The sequence below is a fragment of the Gossypium raimondii genome, chromosome 1, assembly GCF_025698545.1.
Source record: "Gossypium raimondii isolate GPD5lz chromosome 1, ASM2569854v1, whole genome shotgun sequence".
NCBI lineage: Eukaryota > Viridiplantae > Streptophyta > Magnoliopsida > Malvales > Malvaceae > Gossypium > Gossypium raimondii.
In genome coordinates this window covers 52,156,673-52,179,149 of record NC_068565.1, presented here as the reverse complement: position 1 = coordinate 52,179,149, position 22,477 = coordinate 52,156,673, and the positions used below count along the sequence as shown (strand labels likewise).

The following is a 22,477-nucleotide window of genomic DNA, read 5'->3' as shown; positions in this document are numbered from 1 at the left end:
TTGAGTTAGCTACATTCTCATTGACTGACCTCACCTTTAAAGGGATCGAAGATAGAGTACCATTTTGACAAATAATATATTAGCAACATGATAATATTGAAAATAAAAACAAAGCAATTATATCAACTACTTGACAGTAGGAATCTAATGGCTGAAGCTACTGTAACACTTCACCAAATATCAATGTATATCAACCCTATATGTTGGCTTGATGGTCAGGATGTCCACCGTCCTAAATATAGTCTGGGTTCGAATTGTGTTAATCGCATTGCTTGTCGAAATTAACTTGAACCAAAATACCGATTAAATAAGTTCCCAAAAATGAAGGGAAATTAATACTTTGTTTCAAAATGGGAAAGTAAGGCAAGATCCCTGTGAATGATGGGAAATGCACAATAATGCATCGACCCTATTCTATTTTCCACTAAGTATATATGCTATAGAGGTCCATGTCTGTAACACGTGGGAGGAATGAAAAAGCTCTTCCCCCTAACTGTTATATCTACTTTCTCATTCAAGGCAACTACATGCCTAGCTAGCTAACTTCTCTTCTTTTTTTTTTTTTTTCATTCTTTTTTATTTAAAGTGATCAAAATGAATTAAGTAGAAATGTTGCTTTATTCTCTAAATCTTTCGACTTAAGTGTTGTCATTTCATGGTATTCTAAATCACTCCCTCGACGTCCTTGGAGATATGGAGAAACTTTCAAAGTTATTGATCATTATATTACTTTGATTCTTGATGTCAAAATTACTCTTTGTCTTGCTGAAAGCACATAGTTGGATGGATTCTCTGGTTAAGACAGACAGATAGAAATACTATGTTTATGGTCTAGGATTGACTGTTATTATGATGTATTGTTGTAATTGCAAACATGGTTATGTCTGTTTTATTTTTAATAAATTTTCTTTGATTGACCAACAAAAATTGAAATGATTCAAACTTGAATCTAAATCCATAATTTATCGATTTGAAAAACTCAAGCCTCAAAGTTGAATAACATAAACTTGAGATGATCGGAACTTGAAATCATGGAAACCCAAAATAGAAAGGTTCAATGTTTTTTTTTTTATTTTTTATATTATGTATGCAAATAACCCCTAGGATTTGCAACAGAAAAACAATCTGCAAACCCTATTGCTAGACATGGAATTGGATGGAATATTGTATGGTTTTAAGCCCTATTTTCTTCTTATTCAGTAAGAGCATTAGTATAAAAAACCAAAAATTTCCCCTTGTTGGGTGCTATGCTTTGTGCATGCTGGAATGGTCCTCCCCTTGATTTTAGAAACAAAGGGTGATGAAGGTGAGGGGGTGTGAATGAAAGTGAGGAACAGAGCCCGTGATTCCCGTTGGAAAGGCAATTTGATAATCATGTTTCTGAGTTAGGGTCTGCATCAGCTACAGCTTAGCATCACATTCACATGAGCTCTCTCTCACACATGCATCAAAGAGAGAGAGAGACTCACTGTACTGACCCATCAATCCTCTTCCCTCAACGTGACTCACTGCTCATTTCCTTTTCTTTCCTTTCCTTCTTATATTTAATATCCATTCCTCCCAACTGCTCTATCTCCATTGCAAGTTCATAATCTCAGCTGCAATTTGCAGCTGTTTCACAAACTACAATGTTTTTCTAGCTTTGTTTATATGTAGGTCAAATTACGGCTTTCATCCCTCTACTAGGCTCAAATTGGATATTTAGTACTAACATTTTAATTTGACATAATTTAGTTTATCTACTTTCATACCATTAATTAGTTTAAATAGTCCCCAAAACTAATTAATGAGGTTATAAAAAAAAAGTAGAGGGACTAACAAGTGTTTGGAAGAAGTAGGAGTGAACTTATTTTCTAAGCATTTGAATTAAACCCGAACAAGACTAGGTTCAGATCTTATAATATAGATGAGAACACCTATAGTTATAAGAAAAAAAGTAGAGGATTAAGTTATCTCAAACAAAAGTAAAATGATTAAATTTCAAATTTAAGTACAATAGAAGGATCTAAACTAGAATTATTTGACCATATATACGCCACGACTTCCATTATTGTCTAATTTTCACCTATAAATATTGGGGTAATAATAAAATACATTACGTTTCTAAATGAACTCGAATCTTAAAAGACCACAAATTTTAAAAATATTAATATTTATAATCAGTAAAACGGATATAAAATATACATTAAGTTGAAACCTTCATGCATGTGACAAATCAAATAAGCATAATAACTTCAGAACTCCAAGAATAAGCTCAATTCATCAACAAAAAATCCTTAGAAAACTATTGCCAATGTTAACAGTTTAGGGTCCAAAAATTACCTGCCCATGGAAATACTGTAAAAGCTCACAAACAGCCAAAAATATTGAGTACAATATTGCATTTACCTAAGCTTATATAAGGAATTTCTCGAAATATTATTAAGTAATTTGTCGACTCTTGGAACTGTTATATACCAATTCTCAGTCATCATGGAATAATTAAGGATAAAATAAAGTAAAAATGAGTTTTTTCTTTGGATATATTTCAACCTGACGGCCATCAGTAACACAAAAGTTTTATTTTTTCATTTTAGCCAACTGACAAAATAATAACAACAAAAGTCCACTTTGAAGTAAGAGTTCAAATTTACATTCCGACAAAACAAGTTCAAAATTTATGTAAGAAAAGTTTGTGGTAATTTTCTTAAAATAGTAAGATATGTGTATCTCTATTATATCTTTTGCTTATCGTGCCAAATTACAAAAATTACCTGTCAACCTTAATTAATTAATTCCTTGTAGTGGTAATATTTTTTAATTTCTATGTAGTGTACATAAGTTAAATCATGGAAGAAATCACATGACTGGAATATATATATATATATATATATATATATATATATTTTATGAATATAGATGGTGTATACTTCAATGCGTGACTTACATGCATGCATAGCATGGCATGGATGGTATAAGATGTTGATGATATATACATATAAGGATATGAAGAAATATTATTGTTTACTTGTCCCAATCCCAAGAGAGAGAAGAAAAAAAAACACACAGGTTTGTCTGTCTTCCCTGTCAAGATCTAGGGTTTCTCATATCATCCTCTTTGTTTCAATAAACCAGTTATAGCTTTGCTTAATGCTTAGGCCTTAGGGTCTATGCTTTCTCTATGTGTTACCATAAGAGAAAACAAAATTAATAAGCTTATTTTGATTAACCAATATGCTAGGACTTCATTTTTAAGCCCTCCATGTTCATAATTTGTCTCTTTTATATTGAAGATTAAGAAGGGAACTAGCCAGCTTAGCTTGTAATGATGGAAGAGAACAGCGGCACCGGATGTTCGAAGACAGTGAAAGCCGAGACTGAGAGTGAAGAAAATGAAGGTGAAAGTAGGCCTAAGAATGGAGGAAGCTCAAGTAACAGCACGGTGGAAGAGAACGAGAAGAAGCCGTCGGTAAGGCCTTATGTTAGATCCAAGTTGCCGAGGCTACGGTGGACACCCGATCTTCACCTTCGTTTCGTTCACGCCGTCGAAAGACTCGGTGGCCAAGACAGTGAGTTAACTCCGTTCTTCATCTTCTTCTCTTATTTTTGGTGTTTAATTTTAACAAAGAAAACATTATTTGGTAATTCAGGAGCTACCCCAAAGTTGGTTCTTCAACTTATGAATATTAAAGGACTTAGCATCGCTCATGTCAAGAGCCATCTACAGGTTCTTTCTTGGACCATAACATATAATGAAAAATCATCTAATTTTTGTTCCTAACAATATGTTTTTCAATCAGATGTATAGAAGCAAGAAGATTGATGATTCAGGCCAAGGTATATATATGTATATGTATATGTATATGTATAGTTCAACTTTTTTTAGGGTTCATTTCATGGTGGTGGTGGTCCCTAATCCTTAATAAAGCTATCTATTTCCATGGCAGTCATAAGCGATCATAGGCATCTTGTGGAAAGTGGAGATCGAAATATTTATAACCTCAGCCAACTTCCCATGCTGCAAGGATATAGTAATCTTCATCATCATCATCATCATCATCAAGGTGACAGTTCTAGTAGTTTTTACAGGTACCAAATTCACCAATCAATATTCAATCTTTCACATCTCCATCGTGAATGTACGAAAACATGGGATTAACGCAAAATTTCACTTCTTTTCAAGATATGGAGACGCTTCCTGGGGTAACCGCGAGTACTCAATGAGCCGTCCGTATACAAGCACAAGTTTCATCAATGAATCAAGACCGGGGTTGCATCGAACGGTGACGGAGAAGATCTTCAGCAGTAATTGGGCCAGTTACGATTTCAAGTGTAACCAAGTGCAACCAAGATTAGGCCCAATTGAGACAAGTTCCATGAGCCAAAATACTAGTTTAAGCATTCATAATAGCAATTTGATTAGCCAAGACTTGAAATCAACGAAAAGAAAGACTTTTGATTGCGACCTCGATTTAGATCTATCGCTACGTATAACTGCAAAGGAAGATAAGCAGCAAAATTCCGAGCAAGACGATGTAGTGAGTGAGTTATCTCTATCATTATATTCACCATCATCATCATCATCAAAGCTTAGTAGATTGAAAAGTGAAGAAGATCATTGTACTAAGAAGAATGCGAGAAGGGTAAGTACTCTAGATCTGACTATATGAATGGGACAATTCTAAGTGAGATCTTGAGGTACTTATCCAATAGGAAAGGTTATTTTTTTTCTCATTGTCCTGAACTAATATTACACCAATTGATAATCGCCCTTTTTCTTAATGTCTTATCGTTTCTTTCTCCAATAAATTTGAATTTAGAACTATGTCCAAATAAGACAGGCTGCAATTCCAGCTTCATACTTTGGTTTCTTCTTGGTGGTGATGGATTGGACCTACAAGTTGATATTGGATAATATTTCGGATTTGGACATGCTTACAAGCCAAAGCTTTAGAAGAGACGTCGGAGCTTGTGTTCTAGGGTACACTTCGATGCTTAAATCAACAAAAAGATTGATGATAGTAACAAAATAATAAAATGAGAGTCATATTTTAGTATTTACACCCAACGTTCAGGCTGTTTAGAAGGTGTATGGTCGTTGGTTGCTTGTAGGTGCACCGGTTGCTGAGTGTATGGTCTTGCAACCTCGTTTACTCAAGTCTTTCTAGAGAAGCTTACTGACTATTAAGAACTACTTGTTATGCCAGATGACTTAGCGTCTTGGCTGACAATCGAATGAATTGGTTGCTTAGGGTTTCGTGAGTTTTAAACTTTCTTTGAGTCTAAGGACGGCGCCAAGGGGTAGGCAGGGCCCTGGCCCTCTAAAATTGCTAAGAAAACGAAAACGCTTCCATGTCTTGTTGTGGGACAAGAAATTGGGGCAAAAGGGACCTATGTGATTCATTGTTTGCTGTCTCAAAAATGGTTCAGGAAGTTGTTCATTCATATTTTGATCCATCCAAGATATTAAGAAAAAAGAAGAAGTAACTACTGCACATATACTAGAAAAGGAGCCTTCATTTCATTAATATGATAACTTAAACAGAAATACTGATGGTTCAAGAACTAGCTTGAATACAAACTATTATCTGAAAATAAAATTGAAAAGTCCAGCTAACTGGAAACAACACTTTGGAAATTGAAAACGAAAACATAGCAAACAGGCTTGGCTCCTTTTAAATATTGGATCTTGAAATCCAAATATTTCTAAATGCCTTCTTGGATCAGGAGATTAGTGAAGGATAACAAGTCCCTCTCCTCCTTCAGTGCTTTATATTCAGCTGCAAAAACCAGAAAGTATAGGTTTAGCTTACTCATTTGCTAATATTTAATTTTTTTTTAAAAAAGAAAAAGAAAAAAACCATTGCTGCTTCACCATCTTGCTTTTCCAGTAGTTTGTCATAAAATTCAATTCTCTGTTTCAGTTCAGCATTCTCTTTCAGCAACATCATGCGTTTCTTTCGTTCAGAAGTCACTCGTGGAGATACCAACGACACAGTGGCCTGCAAATATACAAGATTATTGGACCGAACTAAAGAGAAGAAACATTAATAAATAGTTTACTTTCAATAAGTGAATTCAATAACCTCTAGGAACTCAGCTTTTTTTTCCAGTTTGTCTACGTACTCAACCCGGCGCAGCCGGGATTTCTGAGCGGAAGCTCTATTGGCAATCAGGCTAAAGCACAAGTAAAAAGAAATGATTGTTAGAAGAAAATATTAAATGTAGTTTAATATGATAACAAAATACTGAATGCAAGTGCAACCGTTTCAGCTTCTTGGGGTCCATGTGCGAAGCCGATGATGAACCGGCTGCTCCGCCGAGCAAGCGCCCTTGTGCACTAGAGCTTGGTGCGAGCCAATTAGGTTCTTTCACAAAGGCAAGAGAATCACTTGCTGATCTCTTGTGCAATGAGACCCTACGGGGCTGAATGGACTCTAAAGGCAAAGTTAGGTCCTCATTTTCAGCATTGGGATTCAGCATTTGGTTATCAGCAGCATTTGGGGAGGTTTCATTCTTTGGATCCATTGTTGTTATGTTCCTTGAGCAATAAGCAACCTGAAAAAGCAAAAGCTACAGTAATATCTCATCATTTAGCTTAAAAAAACAAAGTTAAAAACCACAAAATTTGAAAGAAATAACCAGGCAGAATGCCCTAGTACTGTTTCTTAGACTTACGTTCTAAGACTGCTGGTGTGGTCTTTGTTCCACAGACGTGGGTTTATATTGAGGTGAAATTCTCTATAACTGGTAATAAATTCCAAAATAGTTAAATCATTAATATATGGCAAGTTTATATGTAACAAAGAAATATACATATAAAATAATTTAGATGTGATGCGCTGATTGTGTATAATTCTATTCACAGTTAGTGAATTAGAATATATATGTCTATTTAAAAATAACATACAATAAATAATAAAACGTAAAGTTTGAAAATAATAATCACAACACAAATGCGATGTGCAAGAAATTAAAATAAAAATATTAGTTTAAGTTGGAAGTAAAAGAAAATTGAAATACATAAATATATCAAATTAACAGGATCATACATTGCCATTGTATCAAATACTAACCCGTGTATTAGCGAAAATCTATCTGTAATTATGTTTTGGTAAGGACAAAGTTTGTTATTTTATAAAATCTTATGCCACGTTAGCTTTTACTAAAAACGTCTCATTGTTTTAATTGTAAACCTAAAATTGAAAAACGAAATTATTACTTACAGCGCATTATGCGTTATAATTTCATTTTTTGGATTCTTTCGGAAAATTTAAATCCAATTATTCGTATAATTTAGTATTTAAATTTAACACTTTTATAATATGGTCATGTGTTATTTTTGGTCAAATGTGGTCTTATATTTGATAAAAGCTATACATTTGGACCTTGAAGATAACGGTGTTAATTTTAATGTTTAATTCGGGTTTTGGAGTTGATTTGATGAAAATTCATAATTAGAAATTAATTTTCATCAAATTAACCCTAAAACTCAAGTAAATCGCATCATTGAATTTTATTTGATAAATTGAATGCAGAATTAAACGAGTCCACAATTAATAATAAATTTATTTTGTTAACAAAATCATGAAAAATTCAAACTTAATAATATTAGCAATTACCTTCCATCATATCAACCAAAACCCAAATTAAACACTAAAAAGTTAACGTCGTTACCTTTGACTACCAATATATATATATATATATATATATATATATTTGTCAAATATTGGTACTAAATTGAACAAAAAAACAACACGAGTACTAAATTAGAAAAAAGTGTCAAGCCTTGATTGATTGGTCTTGATTTTAACTAAACCTATTTATCGTCAATCGGTTTAACCAATTTTTTTCATTTTAAATGATATATTATAATTGATTTGGTTTGGGATAACATAATTGAGATGGGTTAATTCAAATTATATTTAATATATATTTGTTGACGGGATATATAACACCCCATATCTGACCCGATCGTCAAGTCCGAGTTACAGGATGTTACATTTGTTGCTGGGACAACTATGATCTCAATTCAATATGTTACACACATTATAATATTCAATATGTAATTACAACATGTTACATAAACAATTTCGGGGTTTAAACAAGCTTACGAAACCTCTTTCGATAACCTGAGGTCATTTAAGGACAAAAATGTAAAAGTTTCAAAGTTTATCAGTTTGACGTCATGACCATGATGGGATTATGTCGCAACATCAAGGACAAAAGCTTGGTGTCGTGACTTCAATAGTGTAGTGTCGTGACTCCGAAAACAAGAGGTTGACGTGACTTTAGTAAAGGGACATCACGACGTTGAGGCCTGATGTTGCGACATTGAAGGCAAATCTCATTTGGTTTTTAGATCCCAAATTGCAATTCTACTCAATATTTATGCTCATTTACATAACTTAAACATTTCAACCATACGTTACTTATATATATCATATAAAACTCATGTATCGTAAATCAAACCAACCATTATATCCAAAATACCAAATCAATAATTTACTACTTAAAATCGACTTAATCCCGGGTACATGCCACGTATCAAAACATATAAAGAATTGTACTTATTGAGTCGAGAATTTGCAACCTAGACGCTTCTTCACCTTTCGAGACTTCGAGATCCACTAATACCTACACACGAAATAAACAAATCGTACGTTGAGCAATAAAGCACAATGGCACTTTCACGATTCAAGTCAGTAATGTAATCTAAATAACATGTCATAAAATTCATTTGATATACCACTAATTACCAACATCATCAACTAATATATCATGATGCAAATACTATAATCTATGCAAAAAAACTTCAATTAACATATCACTTATACATATATATTCAAACTCTAGTTCATATATCAGCTTTATGTACTAATTCATTGACTATTTCATATAAACATATCATGTTGTGCTATCTACAAATAAGGTACATCTACTTTCATTACATAGCATACCAATTACTCATTCTTTTATTTCATTTCATTCTCGAATCTGTTGATTCGTTTCATTTCCATTTCGACCCCCAGGGCTTGTAATAACCAGTTCGCATGATCTTTCACATGTTTTAGTCATGTTTCACATATATGCATACATAGTACTTATTCATATAACCATTTCAATTCAATATCATTTATCAAGTTCATATGTTATAATCCCTATTAACTATACTCGGACTCAGGATGAAAAAACAAATCATTCGACCGTCACACCAATCTGACACTCAATGCCTTATCGGAACATCTGAATGAGAATGAAAATGATGTCCCCCGGCCTTCAAGTTTACGTGCAAGCTAAGGTGTGCATTCTGTATTAATCTCTATCACCGGGTCACTTGTTAGAAGACGATAGGACATTGATCAAAGCAAAACATAGGATTCAACATTAGATATTTCCATTTCCACTAACTTTTTAGCTTTTTCATATAAATCAGTGAGCTGACGTGGCTTTTTTTTTGTAAGAGCATATTTCAAATATTCTTGGCCTACAGCTGTTGTAAAAGTGTCTACCATACAATGTTCAGTCAAATCTGTAGTGCTCATGGTCGTGGTACGGAAACATTTGATATGGCCCCGCAAAGGCTCGCTAAGTTTTTGCCTAATTGATAGAAGACTCGTTGGTGTGCTCATAATAGTTCTGTATGCTAAAAAGCGACCCAAAAGCTAGCATCCTTCAGGAAGAGACATATCAGTTCATTATTTGGTTAATTAATCGTCTTTTAATGCATCAAATAAATTGGTATAGTAGTGAAAATCTTCCTTTACTCGTATTTGGATAAGGACAAAATTTGTTATTTTATAAATTTTATGCCACGTTAGCTTTTACTAAAAACGTCTCATATTGTTTAACGGTAAAATTAAAATGCGTTATAATTTCATTTTTTATTCCTTCTGATAAAATTTGAGAAGAAAAGAAATTTGAAATCGAAGAGTATAGGTGGGTCAAAGTTTTGAACCTTAATTGAAAACTTTAACCCTGATTATACGAACCAATAAACTATTATATGGATTTCTGTTAGAATCAAATCTGAAATTCAAAATTCTGTGTGCCGATTCATCCTAATCCAAAATTGTTTCCATATAGAACATTTTAAGAAAATAATGTTAATTTTTAGTGTTTAATTCGGGTTTTAAATTTGATTTGATGAAAATTCATAATTAACCTTAAAACTCGAATTAAATCACATTTATCGAATTGTATTTGACATATTTAATGTAAAATTAAACAAATTCACAATTAATAATAAATTTATGCTATTGAAAAATCATGAGAAATTCAAACTTAATAATATTAACAATTAACTTTCATTAAATCAACCCAAAAGTTAACGCACATAGATACCACATTAGAAAAAGTATCACTTGAGTACCAAATAATATATTGAACCTTAATTATTAGATTTTTTTAACTAAACTTATTTAACATCACTCGGATTAACCAATTTTTTCAATTTAAATGATATATTATAATTGAGTTGGATTGGGATAAAATAATTGAGTTTGGTTAATTTAAAATATAATATATATATATATATATATATATATTGAGGAGAGGCTATCTCCTTTTGAGGTCTTTGAAATTTTGTTCATTGGGAGTTGGCTAAACCTTCAATAGATTGGTATTGTTTTCAATCGGGGGTTTTGTCTGTCGACATGGTGGAGAGTTCGAGTGGCTAAAGCAACATGTTCAATAGAGCAGCCATATCAAACGCGGATGCTCACATCCCTAATTAGTTGGTGCCTATTGTGCACCACTTACGATTTGATCTAATGAGATGTTCACTTTGTTGAACTCAACGCTGTAGGCATTTGAGCTCTTCACAGAGTTATAGGAGACAAAATCTTGACCAAGGACAATATCGACCCATTGAAGGGCTTGTGTTAACTCTCAACAAACGACACTACGAAGGCTCATCCGAAAGGAGTCGACCTCCCCTTAACAAAAAGGTCAGGAAGCATTCCTTGGTGAACTAGGAGAACGAGAATGATGTGCCCCCCCTCTCAAGTTCACTCGCAAGCTAGGGTGCATTCTGTGTTAATCTCTGCCAGCGGATTACCAGTGAGAATGACGATAGCACCTTGATCGAAGCAAAACATAAGGTTCAACATCAAATTCAACATTAGATATTTTCATTTCCACCATTTCTATGGACTTCTAAGCTTTTTCATATAAATCAAGGACGTGATGTGGCTTGTATTTTTGTAAGAGCATATTTCAAATAATCTTGGCCAACGGCCATTGTAAAAGCATCTACCGTCCATTGTTTTGTCCAATCTCTAGTGCCCATGGTTGCGGTATGGAAACATTTGATATAGTCCTACAAGGGCTCACCAAGTTTTTGCCTAACAGGTAGGAGGTTCATTGGTGTGCTCGTAACAGTTTTGAGTGCTTGAAAATAACACAAAAAATGGTGTCCTAGCTACTCGAAGTTGCAAATAGAATCTTCAGGAAGAGAAAGTTCATCAATTCTTCGCTTAAAAACGCCAGATCCTCCCATGACACTTGGTGATCATTGTTTTGCATTAATTGCTTAGTTGGGTTCTTATTCTCTTCATAACTTGAAAAAAAAAATTACTTTCAAAGAAGAGTAAATAGGTCAAGTTTTTAAATCATACTTTAATTTAGGAAGAAGTAACTTAACCAAGGATAGTTTAATGCATTGGATAAGGATTAAATTGTTGCTAATTACATCACTCACATATACTAAGTTCAATAACAGGGAGCTGCCCTTAAATTGGGCTTTCATCCACAGGTCAATGGGCCAAGCAATGCACAACATGGGCATAGCGAAAAGACATAAAAGTCAACTTCCTCAATGATTCATCTATAAACAGACACTAAGAGCTAAATTGTCCGACTCAATGTAGCAGAATTCCAAATCTCAAGCCATCATAAGAGCTTAAACAATGGTGAGAGCCTCGATGGATAAGGCATCCAAGGTTTCATCAAGCTTTTGTTTAAGCACACTCTTGTACAATCATACCAAAAAGTGTCGATCAATCTTTAACTCTCTATGTTGCGTTTACATTGAGCTTGAAGTTTGATCATTTTTGTTTTCGTTTGAAATAACCATAGAAGCTGAAGTTCTCACTTAACTTGATTATTTTTCTATGAAAACTAGTGAATAATAAGTTTTGTACAAAAGTCGAACTTGCATTATGGGAATTGTTAATTAAGGCAACTTGTCCGTTCTATAATCACAAAGGATAAATCTTAAAATCATATATAAACTTTGATTTAATGTACAGTTTTATACATAAATTTTGATTTGATTCAATTATTACAAATCATTAACACAATTATTGATACAGTATCATTTTATATTTATATATTGCATACACAAATAATTATATTTATTCAATAAAAATAAATTGATATATTTATTTAAATGTGTATGATTGAATCGAAATCAATGTTTTATGTGTACATTTAAACTGCAATTAAAATTTCATATATATAATTATACCAAATCAAAAATATTTTATATATCAAATTACATATTAAATCAAAGTTGATGTATACTTTTAAAATTTGTACCCAATAAATGATTTGAAAATGTGAATAATGTGTTTGAGACCTTCGTTTTTGGATATTTGTTTCATTGGGTTTCAGTTTGATTTTTGGACCCACTTACTATTGCCTCCATTGTTCATTAGGATGGAGCCCAAATGATACACCATTGGCTCCATCTTCTTTTTAAGACTCTATTTATTGTTATCAATTTTTTTTTTAAAAAAATTATTAAATAATCATTTAATTATTCGGAAGTTTTTATTTAAGATTTTTTCAGAGTCTGATTACTAAGCTCCAAGCAACGATTCAATGATCAGTACAGTAAATTAGTACGCATCAGTGAGTAGAAGAACATACCCTAAATTCAAGTTAAATTAACAATGCCGAAGATTGGAGAAAAGAATTGTTTAGATTTTAGTTAGGAGCGGAGCTAAAAAAATTTTGAGGGGGGCCAGAACAAAGTTGTATATTTTTATGATAGCAAAAGTGAAATCTCACAATTTTAATAGCTTATATCTTTATAATTTTTAAAGGATTAAATCAATTTTTTTATCATTCATGGGGTCAAAATGTAATTTTATTATATACTAATTTAAAATTTTAAAATTATAAAAGGACTAAAGGTAAAATTTCCATTTTAAGCTCTACCTATAATTTTGATCCATAAATTTGTGTTATTACATTAAAAAAAAATTAAATTGTTAAAAAAGAAGTTTCAATTAGGAAGATAATACATAGAAAAAGAACATCATATAATAACGATTTTACCAATCTAATCTTATCACCACTGGAGTCCGTGTTTTGCTGGGAAACTGTCTGAATTTAAACAGTTGAAAAAGTCGTTGAGTAATAACACGTGTGCTTTTAAGTCAAGTTCAAAATTCCGTACGTAACTGTGTATTTACTAATTACAAACAACCATTTTACATTTCTTACAAACTGATCCTTTGTCCAAATATATCGACAAAAAAGAAGAATCTACAACTATTCAAACGGCTGCCAATTTTACCAGTGTGAACATAATAAAAAGCAAAAGGTATATTTTTTTGTTCTTTGCTTTATTGGTTTGGAATTTCATAAAGATTCAATTTCATACTACATAAGTTGTCATTATTTCGGTATATCTTACTGTCACATGAATTAGGAACAGACCAAGTGTTCGACATTTAATGATCAGGATATTTATCGTTTCAAGTGTGATTTGAGTGCGAGTCGTGTTAATCGCATTGCTGTTAAGAATTTATTCTCTTTTTAATTAACTCTAATTATATAAAGTAATATTAGGGATTGTGATTCTTTATATTATATTGTAATTAAGCATTAAAGATTACGATTATGATTTTGGTATTATATTATACTAATTATGATAGTTGATTATACATGATTTTTATTCTTGAAGGAGGAACCTTCCAAAGGATTTCCCAAAAGAATAAATGGAGTATTTATGTTAGAAAGTTAAAAGCATCTCCAAAATGTATTCTCACTTCACCTAACATATATATGTATATAGTTACACATTAAAGAAGATATTTTGTTCAAAAAAAGATTCTGGTCTGCATAGCCGACGGTAGGTTTTCCGATGGCTGCCGAACAGATAGCTTACACAGTAAAAGAATTCGCCCCAGCAGTACCGGGATGGCTAAACAAAGGAGACAACGCATGGCAAATGACGGCATCGACATTAGTGGGGATTCAAAGCATGCCTGGTCTTGTCATCCTCTACGCTAGTATTGTTAAAAAGAAATGGGCCGTCAATTCCGCCTTCATGGCGCTTTACGCCTTTGCTGCAGTCCTCATTTGCTGGGTACTTTTATGTTACCGTATGGCCTTTGGTGATGAACTCCTCCCTTTTTGGGGTAAAGGTGCTCCGGCTTTAGGACAGAAGTACCTTCTTGGCCGAGCCAAGGTACCGGAGAGTAAGCACAGGGGCTACAATGATGTAGATGATATCACCGAGCCTTTATATCCCATGGCTACCCTTGTGTATTTCCAATTCACTTTTGCTGCTATTACTCTTATTTTGCTAGCTGGTTCAGTCCTTGGCCGTATGAATATTAGGGCCTGGATGGCTTTTGTGCCTCTATGGCTTATATTTTCCTACACTGTTGGAGCTTTTAGTCTTTGGGGTGGCGGCTTTCTTTATCATTGGGGTGTCATTGATTACTCCGGGGGATATGTTATTCACCTCTCCTCCGGGATCGCCGGTCTCACCGCCGCATACTGGGTAACATAACATAAACCACACAATCCTTTGCTTATATGTGTACATAGATATATATATCAATTAGTTTCATAACTTTCTTACAAAACATGACACAGGTTGGACCAAGGCTAAAATGTGACAGAGAAAGGTTTCCACCAAACAATGTTTTGCTAATGCTTGCTGGTGCTGGCTTGCTATGGATGGGATGGTCAGGTTTCAATGGCGGTGCACCATATGCTGCAAATATTGACTCTTCAATAGCAGTACTAAACACAAATGTCTGTGCAGCAACAAGCCTTCTTGTCTGGACATCTCTTGATGTTGTGTTCTTTGGAAAACCTTCCGTGGTCGGAGCTGTTCAAGGAATGATGACAGGCCTTGCTTGCATCACCCCAGGAGCAGGTTCATAATTTAACCCTGAACTCTGAACTCTAAATCTGATTCAAAAGCTTAAAAACCGTATTGTTTTCATTCCAGGTTTGGTGCAATCATGGGCTGCTATTGTCATGGGGATGCTTTCAGGCAGTATTCCATGGGTATCTATGATGGTCCTCCACAAGAAATGTAGTCTGCTACAAAAGGTAGGCGGCCGTACAACTTTGATCCTCATCTGTTTCTTTGGGTTAAATTACATTTTAGGGTCTGAACTTGCAGCTATCCTCACATCTCTGGGTCTAATTTTTTCTTTCTCATGCCTGAATTTGAGAACCATAGTAAAGTTTAGGGTCTAACGTTGACAAAGAAAAATGTTCATACCCAATGTGAAAATAATTACCAAAATTAAAGTCTCACATGATTTAACCTTTTTCATGTGTTGACTAATTTGATAGCTTAGGCTGATAACTTTGAATGTTCCAATCACTTTTTCTACATGAAATCCAATACAAAGTTTGACTTTCAGATCTAGAAAGATTAGGTAAGTGGTATTAAAGCACTAGTGGTAAAATGTCTAAAATAATTGAATTTAGGAATCCACCCAACGCTCACATTGGCGACCATTCCTGGACCTACCATCACCTCAACTTGCAAACCTTGGTGCTTCATTAAATATACAACCAAAACTATGGTCCCTTGTATCTCGTGTAGGATTTTATTAGAATATTGTTTGTTGCATCCATTTTCTATATCATATTAAAGGTTTCTAATCATCCTTTTTTGTCGTCTTCCATGAGAAAAGAGATTTAATTTTGAACCACAATGTTGAAGGCCTCCAAGTTTGATTGGGTTAATTTAAATATTAAATTTTGATTAATTTTGGGTTTCCAACCTTTAATTTTTGCTTAACTTATTTTGTGCTCTTTATTCCGAGTTGAAATTAATATGGATTATAGGCATTTTAGGTTTAGTTTATATAGAGTTTAGATCTAGATAAATTTAATTTGACCTTTTGTGGTCAAATTAAAATGAGTTGAGTTTGAATTCAGATCGATTGGATTGAACTTTCATATTCAAATGAAAATTGACAAGTCCAAGTATTTTCACTTACATAATCAATGGCTTGCACCATTCGGGATTAATTCATTCTGAGTTCTTGTCCTTTGGGGTTAAGATTGTTTTGTGTTTAATTCATTTTGAGCACAGGCCATTTGAGTTTGGAGTCAGTTTTTGTATCTTGTTATTATGGGTCCATATAATTTTTAGTTATGACCATTTAAAGTTTTGATCATTTTGAGTTACTTGTTTAGATCATTTTGGGTTCAAGTTAATTTGAGTGTGAGATTGTTGACTTTTTATTATCAAATTAAATAAAATTTATTTTAAATTTAAATTGATCGGATTGAATCTTTGAGTTCAGATCAAGGTTGATAAATTTAGGGTAATTTCACTTGGGAAATCAATGCCTAATTGTTTTCTGAGATACTATTACTGGCCTTTTTCATGTCTTGAAGTGCTTGTATGTCACCACAGGTAGATGATGCTCTTGGTGTATTTCACACACACGCAGTGGCTGGCCTGTTGGGCGGCCTCCTCACCGGGCTTTTAGCTGAGCCAGACCAATGCAAGCTAATACTACCATTCGACACAAGGGGTGCATTTTATGGTGGCAATGGAGGAGTACAATTCTTGAAGCAAATAGTTGCAGCCTTGTTCGTCATTACTTGGAATGTAGTCTCTACATCAATAATTCTTCTGTTTGTAAGGCTGTTTATACCATTACGAATGCCCGATAACCAGCTCGAGATCGGTGACGATGCTGCCCATGGAGAAGAAGCATATGCTCTCTGGGGTGATGGTGAAAAATATGACCCAACACAACATGGTTGGCACACCTCTCAGTTCTCAGAAGTGGCAGCACCTTCACCTTATGTCAATGGTGCAAGAGGAGTAACCATTAATCTTTAGGTTCAGTCAATTAAACATTTGCTGTAAATATGATTTTATTGGTAGAGGTCTTCAACTCTTTGCTTATTGAATTTTGAGAAATGGAGATTATCATTTCCAATGCTTTGAATTAAGCGTCAATGTCCCGAGTTTGATATTATTTTTTTAATATATTACTTGTAATCTTTTTTTTGGTCTAATTTGACACTTATATTTGATAAAATTATATATTTTGGGTACATACTTTTAAGTGTTTTATCCGGGTTTAAGATGATTTAATAAAAGTTAATTACTAACATTATTATGTTTAGATTTATCATAATTTTGTTAATAAAATAAATTTATTGTTAATATTGAATTTATTTAATTTTATATTTAATTTGTCAAATATAATCAAACCACAATGTGATTTAATTCGGATTTTAAAGATAATTTGATATTATTAGTTAATTATGAATTCTCGTCAAATCAACTCTAAAACCTAAATTAGACACAAAAATATTAAAATTATTAATTAAAAATAACACAAATATTACATTATAAAAATATTAAACTATCACAAGTACCGCATTATAAAAGTGTTAAATTTGGTACCATTATGCCTTGAATTAATGTACCCCGAAAAGAGATTGACTCTAATTTACATGTTTGAATCATTTCGGATTTGAATTACTTTAAATTTTAAAATCAAACACAAAATTAATAAACTTTTTTTTTTCACAGTGGCAAAACTATCAGTAAAGGAATGATTAGTAGGGCACTATTTCATTACAAGACTAAGCAGTTTTAAGTATTTTATATTATATCCCAAGCAATAGTAATCTGGACATTCAAGGAAAGTAAAAAATATTCTCAACTTGAAAACTAAAATAAATGCCGCACCAAAAACCATTACATAATAGCCCTGCATGCTGCATATATCATGTTCTGCAGTTAAGTTTTTATAGGCCAAAGAATGGAGCAGATAGTAACTAATCAAACTTTTCCCACTCCTCTGTAACTTTTGTCGACGATGACATAGGTTGTGGTGGTGGAGCAGTCGAGCTTCCCATTCCAGAGTCAAATGTCTCCCATTTCGTTGTCACCGAGGCAGCTTTGTTACTGTCGTGAAATGGATTAGAATTTCTGGTTTTCAATTTGTCCAGTGTCTCGTGGAAACCTTGGACACGACGTACCTGGCCAAGAAAAAAAACAATTTGATACAACAGAGTGGTGCTTGACACATGACCAAACAAGAGATTATATATTTGCCTAATCTAAAAATTTGCATAAAATCCATTCCTCTTTCAACACAAAGTAAAAGATGATGCTCTGCTAGAATTCGTGCACCAAAACTACGTCTAAATGGCCAAGAGAGAACAATAACAGTCCTATATTTCTCATATAGAGTAGTCATTGGCAGGCATGAAAATGCAATTAGAGACTTACTAGACATGTTCCCAATAACGGTAAAAGTATCATTGAAGCCCCTATACTAAGACTGCATTTTGCCCCCTCTACTCAAAAAATGGGCAAGTTAGACCTTGTACATTATATTAAAGAGCAAACTGATCATTTTGCTAAAAATTCCATCCATTTTTGCTATTAAAAACTGATTTTTGTACATCAGCATGAGGTACATGTGACATGGCACGTGTCACTGTCTAATTATTCTGTTAGCCACACTAGTTTTTAATAATACAAATGGATGGAATTTTTAATAGAAAAGACAAATTTGTTCTTTAATCTAATGCATAGGGACTAATTTGCCCAATTTTTGAGTAGAGGAAGCAAAATGCAATCTAACTCCTAGTACAACGTCCTCCATTATACTTTTACCTCCCAATAACCAAATAATAGGAAAGGATTCAAGTCGCAAAACATTCACAAGACCTAATCATTCTTTCGTAATAGCCAAGATCTCTAAATGGCCATCAGATTTCAAAATCCTTTCCGGCAATATGCACCATAAGGAAACAAACAACTTAGATTAAATGATATAAACACACAGTGACACTCATCCATGAGGACTATAGTTTACTAATCTCAGAAACTCAGTTTAAGTTCTTTAGCCATCGGTTGAATATATGTATACTGAAAAGATGAAATAAGTAAATGAACATTGTGTTAGCAACTTCAATGCTTACAACACCAACCTCAGCCTTCCGTTGTAACTTAGCTTCTCCTTCAGCTTCAATTCCATCCAATTTCAGCAACTCTCTCATGAGTAACTCTGCCGATACATCAAATTCCTCGGCTGCGATCTTTGTCCCACTGTTCACAGCCACTTCTATTGCAGCCACCTTTCAAAATAAACAATAAAAAGAAAAATCAAATTAAATCTCAATTGAGTATAGTAAGCTTCGACGTCTATACAAAATCAAGACAACAAGCATACGAACTCACTCTTTCAGAGAGCTTGTCAACCTCTTTTCTGACTCGACCAACCGCAGCAAAAGCCTTTGACATCTCTTCAGTTTCCTTAATCTCTTCAACCTTACTTTCTTTTCTAGCTATCGATTCTTCAACCTTCTCTTCAACATTCGCCATTTCCTCGACCTTTTTCACTTTGCCTGTTGGATTTTCTAAAACCAAAATCTTCGATTTATCCTTCATACCAGCAGAGCTCAAATGCACATCATCTTCTTTCTCTTTACCCCTAAATAATACCCTTTGTTTATCAGGTTCCAAACCCGTTTCTTCAGCAATTTGTTTCTTCAATTCCCCTATAATTACCCCATGAAAACAACACATATCACTTTCAATCAACATAATAATTTACAGTTCATAACAGTGATATATCAAGCAGCACAATAATCCATTTCAGAACATAATAAATGAAATCAAAATAGAATAATACCAGAAGAAATTTTACAACTGGAAGATCCAAGACCCATATGAAATGCATAAACAAAAAGAAGATATAACACCTAATTATCCTTCATCCATTTTCGTTTCTTCATTTACTCATCATCCTTTAACGACGAAAATAGCTCCAATTAACGCCCACAGTAACAATTTAACACGACGCGCATGCATGGAACCAATAATTACCCAAAAAAGTTTAGGCGGTAAAGAAAGGTACAAAGGACAAGAAATTACCGACAGTGGAATGGGAGGGGACAAAGAGTTGATGCTGGGCCGAACCATAAGCGACGTCGATCTTGATCATGGGCCCGGCAGAAGAAGTAGCTGCAGCTTCGTGATTGTGATGAAGATTACTATCATCACCATCTCCGCGGACCAGCATGCCCCCTGGCATGGCCTCACCTTTCCCAATGGGTTTTTTTGAGGTTGCAAAGATTATTGGGTATTGATTTACACACACAGAGCAAAATGAAATAAGAAAACGTAGATATGTTTTTGCTCTCCGTTTGGGAAAAGGGATTTCAGAGTTTCAGTTCGGCTGGGATTGAAGTAACGTGTTAATGCTGTAGCTCTAAATTCTTCTTTGATATAATCTGGCCCATTTTTTCCCTTTCTAAAACATATAAGGCTTAGGAGCCTTCTAATTTTTCAAAATAAATAACAAGGTGACTATTATCGTTAATAGGATTTCCGCCTCCTCAATTACCAACTTTGGTATTATTTCTTTTTTGCCACTTACATTATCAACATAAATTAGTTTACAATAATTATCATTTCATTAAATACAAATAAGAAATGAAATTTCCTCTTCACTTCCATATTTATTAATGTCAATTTTGATCATATAAGTGTATCTACACCCATACTTGGATGAAAGAACATCAGTCATTTATTTAATAACATCTGCATCCATCATCCTCGTAAATGCCTGGAAAAAAAACTAATCTAAAAATTAAAGTAAGCTTTCCATTCGCATTTTTATTGACATTATAAGTTTCCATTCACATTTTTAGCAACATTATCTTAATTGAAAAACAATTCTAGTATTTATTGAAGCTTTGCTCTCTATCATAGTTGTCACATTTGACTTGATTGTCAAAGGATTGTTCATTCATAAAACTCACTGAACCTTCAAGAGAGCAAATAGACCCTTTAAATATATATCCCTACCCTTTGTGTGATCACTAACCTTATAATTCTACAATACAAAAAAAAAAAAAAAAAACTATTATACATTTATATTACTTCTTTTTGGATATAACACTTGAAAGAAATTTCCATGTATACCAAATAAATCCGAATTGTACTAATTTAAGAAAAAGGGGTGGGGGGGTAAATATCATATTTACTCTCACGTACGATTAATGGATTATTGATTGAATTATAGGCAATCGTTCCTTATAAATTGTGAGCCACAAAATCGCAAACAATGCTGTATTGGTGCAGGCAGGCAAGGGCCATGGATACTGAATTAGCATCAGATTATTGTCTCATTGCCAACCTTTGCTGCATTCTTCCCATATGATTCATCCATACACTACCATCTGAGTTGTAATTGAATCCGAGAAGTAAAACTATTTCAGTCAAGCAATCTTATTTTCACTCAGATGGTTCTTACCTAATGCACAACAATATTGCAGTATCACAGTGCAAGTGAACAAATTGCGTTGGCATCGAAAAAAGGCCAATGAACCTAGGCTTAGCGTCTTCCACTGAATTTCCGAGTCAGGGCTTAGGTAAGGAAGCCTAGCAGCTCAATTGAATTAGGCGCAAGAAGCTTCAGTTACGCCGCTTGACCTAGTCATCGCAGGGGCTCAGCGCTTAGTTGAAAGACACTGTGCCTCAAAAGAGATCTGAGCCCAGCCCTAGAAGGAGGATTGCTTCTATCACCAGTAGGCGAACAGAGCTTTCAGGCATCGGGATCATAGTGTAACCTATGACTAAGCTCCGTGACTAGCTCCATTGTCATCATCTATTCACCACCAAGATGAACTCGGCTCCAGTATGATGGGAGGATATTCAGTAGCACAGACACAGTAATCATACAAGAGTTAATGTCATATCATATCATGTCATAAGAAAAGGTTTAGGAATAAAGAGAGCTTTAATCCACAGCCGAGAACAGAGCTTTCAGGCATCAGGATCATGGTGTAACCTAAAACTAAGGTCTGTGACTACCTTCGTTGACATCATCTATTCACCACCAAGATGAACTCTGTTCCAATACACTATCATGCATGACAGTGGAGGATATTTAGTTGCACAGAGTAATAATACAAGAGTTAATATCATATCATAATAGAAGGTTTAGGAATAAAAAGAGCTTTTATCCATGGCGGAACCTACCTGACCACACCTGGAACAGTTCCTGTCTGAATAACCAATCCACATTCACTCATTCAAAAATTGGTAAATGTCCACAGATCTCCACATACATTTAAAACCCCCCTTTCTTTAAGAGGAAGAAGGATTGCAACATTAGTACACACAAAACGGAAGGTGTAAGAAATATGTTACCCTTGCAAGTAACTTTACGCTAGCATACCTGACAAGACTTTGCAAATTGAAGAGAAAAAGAGATTCCTTATCACAGGCAAATGGGCAAGACCC

At 33.9% G+C, this 22,477-nt stretch overlaps 4 protein-coding genes across 7 annotated transcripts; 2 read left to right on the top strand and 2 right to left on the bottom strand.

Annotated features, from left to right (window-relative positions):
• Positions 1-2,921: 2,921 nt before the first annotated feature.
• Positions 2,922-4,761, top strand: LOC105786575 (putative Myb family transcription factor At1g14600). Of its 2 annotated transcripts, XM_012613081.1 has the most exons (6): positions 2,922-3,048; positions 3,273-3,548; positions 3,630-3,706; positions 3,780-3,816; positions 3,927-4,068; positions 4,163-4,761. In XM_012613081.1, the coding sequence occupies exons 2-6, from the start codon at positions 3,305-3,307 to the stop codon at positions 4,647-4,649; spliced, it is 987 nt and encodes a 328-aa protein (XP_012468535.1). In that variant the 5' UTR covers positions 2,922-3,048; positions 3,273-3,304; the 3' UTR covers positions 4,650-4,761. The 2 variants fall into 2 exon arrangements, with proteins under 2 accessions (XP_012468535.1, XP_012468536.1); XM_012613082.2 differs by lacking the exon at positions 2,922-3,048 and having other exon boundaries at positions 3,057-3,548.
• A 715-nt stretch (positions 4,762-5,476) lies between these two features.
• LOC105786576 (basic leucine zipper 2) lies at positions 5,477-6,546 on the bottom strand. 2 transcript variants are annotated; one of them, XM_012613084.2, is made up of 4 exons: positions 6,245-6,546; positions 6,066-6,156; positions 5,841-5,981; positions 5,477-5,759 (listed from the first exon to the last, which is right to left on the bottom strand). In XM_012613084.2, exons 1-4 carry the CDS (start codon positions 6,505-6,507, stop codon positions 5,742-5,744), a joined length of 513 nt encoding a protein of 170 aa, XP_012468538.1. In that variant the 5' UTR covers positions 6,508-6,546; the 3' UTR covers positions 5,477-5,741. The 2 variants fall into 2 exon arrangements, with proteins under 2 accessions (XP_012468538.1, XP_012468537.1); XM_012613083.2 differs by having other exon boundaries at positions 5,855-5,981.
• Positions 6,547-13,932: 7,386 nt separating this feature from the next.
• Positions 13,933-17,150, top strand: LOC105786570 (ammonium transporter 2). The gene is made up of 4 exons (XM_012613075.2): positions 13,933-14,719; positions 14,815-15,100; positions 15,176-15,279; positions 16,607-17,150. Exons 1-4 carry the CDS (start codon positions 14,075-14,077, stop codon positions 17,039-17,041), a joined length of 1,470 nt encoding a protein of 489 aa, XP_012468529.1. The 5' UTR covers positions 13,933-14,074; the 3' UTR covers positions 17,042-17,150.
• Positions 17,151-17,783: 633 nt separating this feature from the next.
• On the bottom strand, positions 17,784-20,480 carry LOC105786572 (BAG family molecular chaperone regulator 4). 2 transcript variants are annotated; one of them, XM_012613076.2, is made up of 4 exons: positions 20,102-20,480; positions 19,406-19,725; positions 19,156-19,302; positions 17,784-18,195 (listed from the first exon to the last, which is right to left on the bottom strand). In XM_012613076.2, the coding sequence occupies exons 1-4, from the start codon at positions 20,259-20,261 to the stop codon at positions 17,992-17,994; spliced, it is 831 nt and encodes a 276-aa protein (XP_012468530.2). In that variant the 5' UTR covers positions 20,262-20,480; the 3' UTR covers positions 17,784-17,991. The 2 variants fall into 2 exon arrangements, with proteins under 2 accessions (XP_012468530.2, XP_012468531.2); XM_012613077.2 differs by lacking the exon at positions 20,102-20,480 and adding an exon at positions 19,860-20,021.
• Positions 20,481-22,477: the final 1,997 nt, after the last annotated feature.

Coding starts and splice junctions, on each gene's coding strand:
- LOC105786575 (XM_012613081.1), top strand. CDS start 3,305: ATGATGGAAGAGAACAGCGGCACCGGATGTTCGAAGACAGTGAAAGCC. Junction 3,549..3,629: donor AAGACTCGGTGGCCAAGACA/GTGAGTTAACTC, acceptor TTGGTAATTCAG/GAGCTACCCCAAAGTTGGTT. Junction 3,817..3,926: donor GATTGATGATTCAGGCCAAG/GTATATATATGT, acceptor TTTCCATGGCAG/TCATAAGCGATCATAGGCAT.
- LOC105786576 (XM_012613083.2), bottom strand. CDS start 6,507: ATGGATCCAAAGAATGAAACCTCCCCAAATGCTGCTGATAACCAAATG. Junction 6,157..6,244: donor GACCCCAAGAAGCTGAAACG/GTTGCACTTGCA, acceptor CTTGTGCTTTAG/CCTGATTGCCAATAGAGCTT. Junction 5,760..5,854: donor ACTACTGGAAAAGCAAGATG/GTGAAGCAGCAA, acceptor TGGTTTTTGCAG/CTGAATATAAAGCACTGAAG.
- LOC105786570 (XM_012613075.2), top strand. CDS start 14,075: ATGGCTGCCGAACAGATAGCTTACACAGTAAAAGAATTCGCCCCAGCA. Junction 15,101..15,175: donor TTGCATCACCCCAGGAGCAG/GTTCATAATTTA, acceptor TTTTCATTCCAG/GTTTGGTGCAATCATGGGCT. Junction 15,280..16,606: donor AATGTAGTCTGCTACAAAAG/GTAGGCGGCCGT, acceptor ATGTCACCACAG/GTAGATGATGCTCTTGGTGT.
- LOC105786572 (XM_012613076.2), bottom strand. CDS start 20,261: ATGCCAGGGGGCATGCTGGTCCGCGGAGATGGTGATGATAGTAATCTT. Junction 19,303..19,405: donor TTGACAAGCTCTCTGAAAGA/GTGAGTTCGTAT, acceptor TTATTTTGAAAG/GTGGCTGCAATAGAAGTGGC. Junction 18,196..19,155: donor AGTTACAACGGAAGGCTGAG/GTTGGTGTTGTA, acceptor TTTCTTGGCCAG/GTACGTCGTGTCCAAGGTTT.